This window comes from Octopus bimaculoides, chromosome 6, assembly GCF_001194135.2.
Source record: "Octopus bimaculoides isolate UCB-OBI-ISO-001 chromosome 6, ASM119413v2, whole genome shotgun sequence".
NCBI lineage: Eukaryota > Metazoa > Mollusca > Cephalopoda > Octopoda > Octopodidae > Octopus > Octopus bimaculoides.
The window spans coordinates 92,786,829-92,790,874 of NC_068986.1; the positions used below are offsets into that span (position 1 = coordinate 92,786,829).

The 4,046-nt window shown below is 40.8% G+C and overlaps 1 protein-coding gene across 1 annotated transcript in view; it reads right to left on the bottom strand.

Moving 5' to 3' along the window:
- LOC106873306 (kynurenine 3-monooxygenase) overlaps positions 1 to 4,046 on the bottom strand; it is a 64,651-nt gene that overhangs the window by 3,558 nt on the left and 57,047 nt on the right. The window contains exons 11-12 of the mRNA XM_014920619.2: positions 2,259 to 2,341; positions 658 to 759 (exon numbers count right to left, since the gene is read on the bottom strand). Coding sequence (XP_014776105.1) covers positions 658 to 759; positions 2,259 to 2,341 — 185 coding nt within the window. The remainder of the gene's footprint in view (positions 1 to 657; positions 760 to 2,258; positions 2,342 to 4,046) is intronic.

The following is a 4,046-nucleotide window of genomic DNA, read 5'->3' on the forward strand; positions in this document are numbered from 1 at the left end:
GGTGCATATCTGGGTACAGGACATTGCAAACCAAACGTAGACAAAAAAATAATAATAACCAGAGTACAGAACACACAGGCCACATAGAGAACATTTTCCTTCATCAGCTACCCCCATTCTAACACAGGCGTTTTGAAGAGTAGGGCAGGACGCATCGCTAAAATGGCTCTTCCCACGGACCACAAATTAAATTTGTATACACAAATTAAACTTTTACCATGGAGGAATGTAGTGGCGGACAGAAAACAAGACAGGAACACAAACGGAAAGGGCTATACGGCCAGACGTGAAAAATTATGTGTATGTTGAACGCTGTGAAGCAACGAACTGGAAACGGGACAAAGTAAGTTCGCGTGTTTGCTTGGCGATAGCCAAAGAAGAAAAGAATTAGTAAGTGGACACATGTGACCAGCAAGGAGTAGGGAAGAGAGAGAGTGGTAGAGGGAGAAAAAAGGGGGAGGAAGTAGAAAATAGGTGAGCAACGAGAGAAAGAGAGGAAGAGAGAAATATAGTAGTAACAGAAGGAAGTACGAGAGGGGGAAAGAGAGAGATATAGTAGTAACAGAATATATATATATATATATATATATATATACACCCACACACACTCACATATAAGTATATAGATATAGATAGATAGATATTTAAAAGTTTTACCATTGAGTAGAGTGGAATCCAGTGATGGGGGAACAGTTTATTGAGAAGGTTGTCCACAAGTTTCCTCACCAGAAATAATTTAGAATTCACCAAGGACCGCATCTGTCCATAAAAAAATACGTTATAAGAACACAACATCAGAGAAGTAGAGGATGAAGGACTCGTCAAATATCATTTAGGATAAAGTGAAACATACTGTAAAAGAAAATAAATAACTAGAAAGAATAATACATATAGGCGCAGGAGTGGCTGTGTGGTAAGTAGATTGCTTACCAACAACATGGTTCTGGGTTCAGTCCCACTGTGTGGCACCTTGGGAAAGTGTCTTCTACTATAGCCTTGGGCCGACCAAAGCCTTGTGAGTGGATTTGGTAGACGGAAACTGAAAGAAGCCCGTCGTATATATGTATATATGTATATATATATATATATATGTATGTATGTGTGTGTATATGTTTGTGTGTCTGTGTTTGTCCCCCAACATCGTTTGACAACCGATGCTGGTGTGTTTACGTCGCCGTAACTTAGCGGTTCGGCAAAAGAGACCCGATAGAATAAGTACTAGGCTTACAAAGAATAAGACCCGGGGTCGATTTGCTCGACTAAAGGCGGTGCTCCAGCATGGCCACAGTCAAATGACCGAAACAAGTAAAAGAGTAAAAAGAGTAAGAGTACATATTCAAAAAATATGAGTTTAGATCTTAATATCTATTATCATATATGACGTCATTAAGCTTAAAGGATTTTCGTATTCCTTTATGTTCTGAGTTCAAATTCCGCTGAGGTCAGCTTTGACTTTTATCCTTTCAGGGTCGATAAGATAAGAACCAATCGAACACTGGAGTTGATGTAACCGACTAAACACCACCCCCGAAATTGCTGGCCTCGTGCCAAAATTTGAAACCAATATTTAATATTCTTTTTTACTCTAGGCACAAAGCCCGAAATTTTGGGGGAGAGGGCCAGCCGACTATATTGACCCCAGTATGCAACTGGTACTTAATTTATCGACCCCCGAATGGATGAAAGGTAAAGTTGACTTCGGCGGAATTTGAACTCAGGACATGGAGACAGACGAACCAATATTTAATATAATATAAGGCAGCGAGCTGCCAGAATCGTCTCTGCTTAGCGGCATTTCGTCCGTCTTTATGCTCTGGGTTCAAATTCCGCCGAGGTTGAATTTGCTTTTCATGCTTTCGGGGTCGATAAAATAAGCAGCAATTGAGTGCTGGGGACGATGAAATCAACTTACCGCACCACCACCACCACCACCACCAAATTGCTGGCCTTGTGCCAAAATTTGAAAGCAATATTTTGTATCATGGTGATGTATCCATCATATTAAAGTGCTTCTATGTACACACGAACGTGGAATAATGTCCACATGTGACGTATAACTATGCTAGGACATACAACTCCATATAACTGTCTCCACAGTGCATATGACTAAGCTCGATCATTTGGAATGTTTTCTTATGAAATATAAAAGGACATACGGCTATGATCGCGTGGTACATACAACTATATTTGGATAAGGAGAGAGAGAGAGAGAGAAGGTGCGTCTAAAGATAGAGGAGTGATGAAACAAACGGACTTACCTCAACATAATTATACATGGCTAAATCACAAATGGACACAGCGTCAACATGTCGAAACTCAGTGTATTTTGGTAACGCTTCATCTGCAAAGATTTAAGAAGAAAAAGGAAATGTAGAAGTTGTATTGTTTAGTAAAGACAAATACATAAACCCCATCAAGAGGCTCAGAGACGACATTTGTCGGGGAAAACAATAGTTAAGATAACTTTTATGATTAATGTTATTTTAATTATTATTTCGACGTGTACTGGAGTCAGTTCTGCTCTTGTTTTCGTCTGAAGCTAATACAGTTGTTCTTGTTGGCGTTGAACAACAAAGACATTCTGACCGTGACAGCCCTGTAGTTTTTGTATAACATAATCCAATGTGTCTTAATTGTATAGCGGCGAGCTGGCAGAATCGTTAGCACGCCGGGCAAAATGCTTAGCAATATTTCGTCTGCCGTTACATTCTGAGTTCAGTTCAAATTCCGCCGAGGTCGACTTTACCTTTGATCCTCTCGGGGTCGATTAATAAGTATCAGTTACGCACTGGAGTCGATGAAATCGACTTAATCTCTTTGTCTGTCCTTGTTTGTCCCCTCTGTGTTTAGCCCCCTGTGGGCAAGGAAGAAAAAATTGTGGAGGGTACAGAACGCCTCAGGCGTGGTTGTGTGGTAAAAAGTTTGCTTCCCAACCACATAGTTCCAGGTTCAGTTTCACGGCGTGGCACCTTAGGCAGGCAACTTCTATTATACCCTTTGGCCGACCAAATCTTGTGAGTAGATTTGGGTAGGTGGAAACAGAAAGAAGCCCATCATATTTATGTATGCGTACGACTTTGTCCCCCACCACCACTTTGTTAGTGTGTTTACGTCCCTTTAACATAGCGTTTCGGCAAAAAGAAAGCAAGATCGATTCTTGAAGGCGGTGCCCCAGCATGGCTACAAGACTCCTTGATTCTCTAAACAGTGGTTGGCCTACAAAAGGCATTTAAGGAAAGGCAAAATTAACCTCAGTGGGATTTGAACCTAAAACGTAAAGAGTCGGAAGAAATGCCATAAAGAGTTTTGTCCAACGATCTAACGCCTCTGCAAGCCAGATGCCCTTACCAACACCCTAAATAATAATCTTTTTAAAAGCAAAATTAAAAAAAAAAAAAACATCCAATATCTTTCTCGAGTCACGAGGCAGGTTTCCTGGTTTCCATGGCGTATAAATTCCCCACCTGGACGGGACACCGGTCCGTCGCAGGATTACTCATTTTTGCCAGCTGGGTGGACTGGAACAACGTGAAATGAAGGGTTTTGCTCAAGAACAACGCGTCGCCCAGTCCAGAAATCGAAACCACAATATTACGATCATACGTCCAACACCCCGACCACTAAGTCACTCGCTTCCACTCTTTAGATAAATAAAATAATGAATTATGGGTAAAATGATTTGTTTGTATCATATTTTGCCACATTAGTAAATAAGTGAATTGGAGGAAGAGAGAATAAAAAGTTCTGAACAGGAATTGAATCTAAATTCTAAGTGTCAACGGTATCAAGATATCTCAGTTATCGCCCTTGGACCCAGTCGAGATTATACTGGTGATGGTCTCCATCAGTGGTTCTTAAACTTTTCACTACCAAAGAGGCCTTTTAATATGCTTATCCTTGTGTGTGTGTGTGTGTATTGTTGATAGAAAGGACAACAATTTTCAATGGCCGGATAACTGAAGAGATATTGGCGTCGGTTCCCACCCCGGCATCCGAAACTTGGAGTTTTATGATGGCTACCGAATAAGTGTCACATATTTTTACAC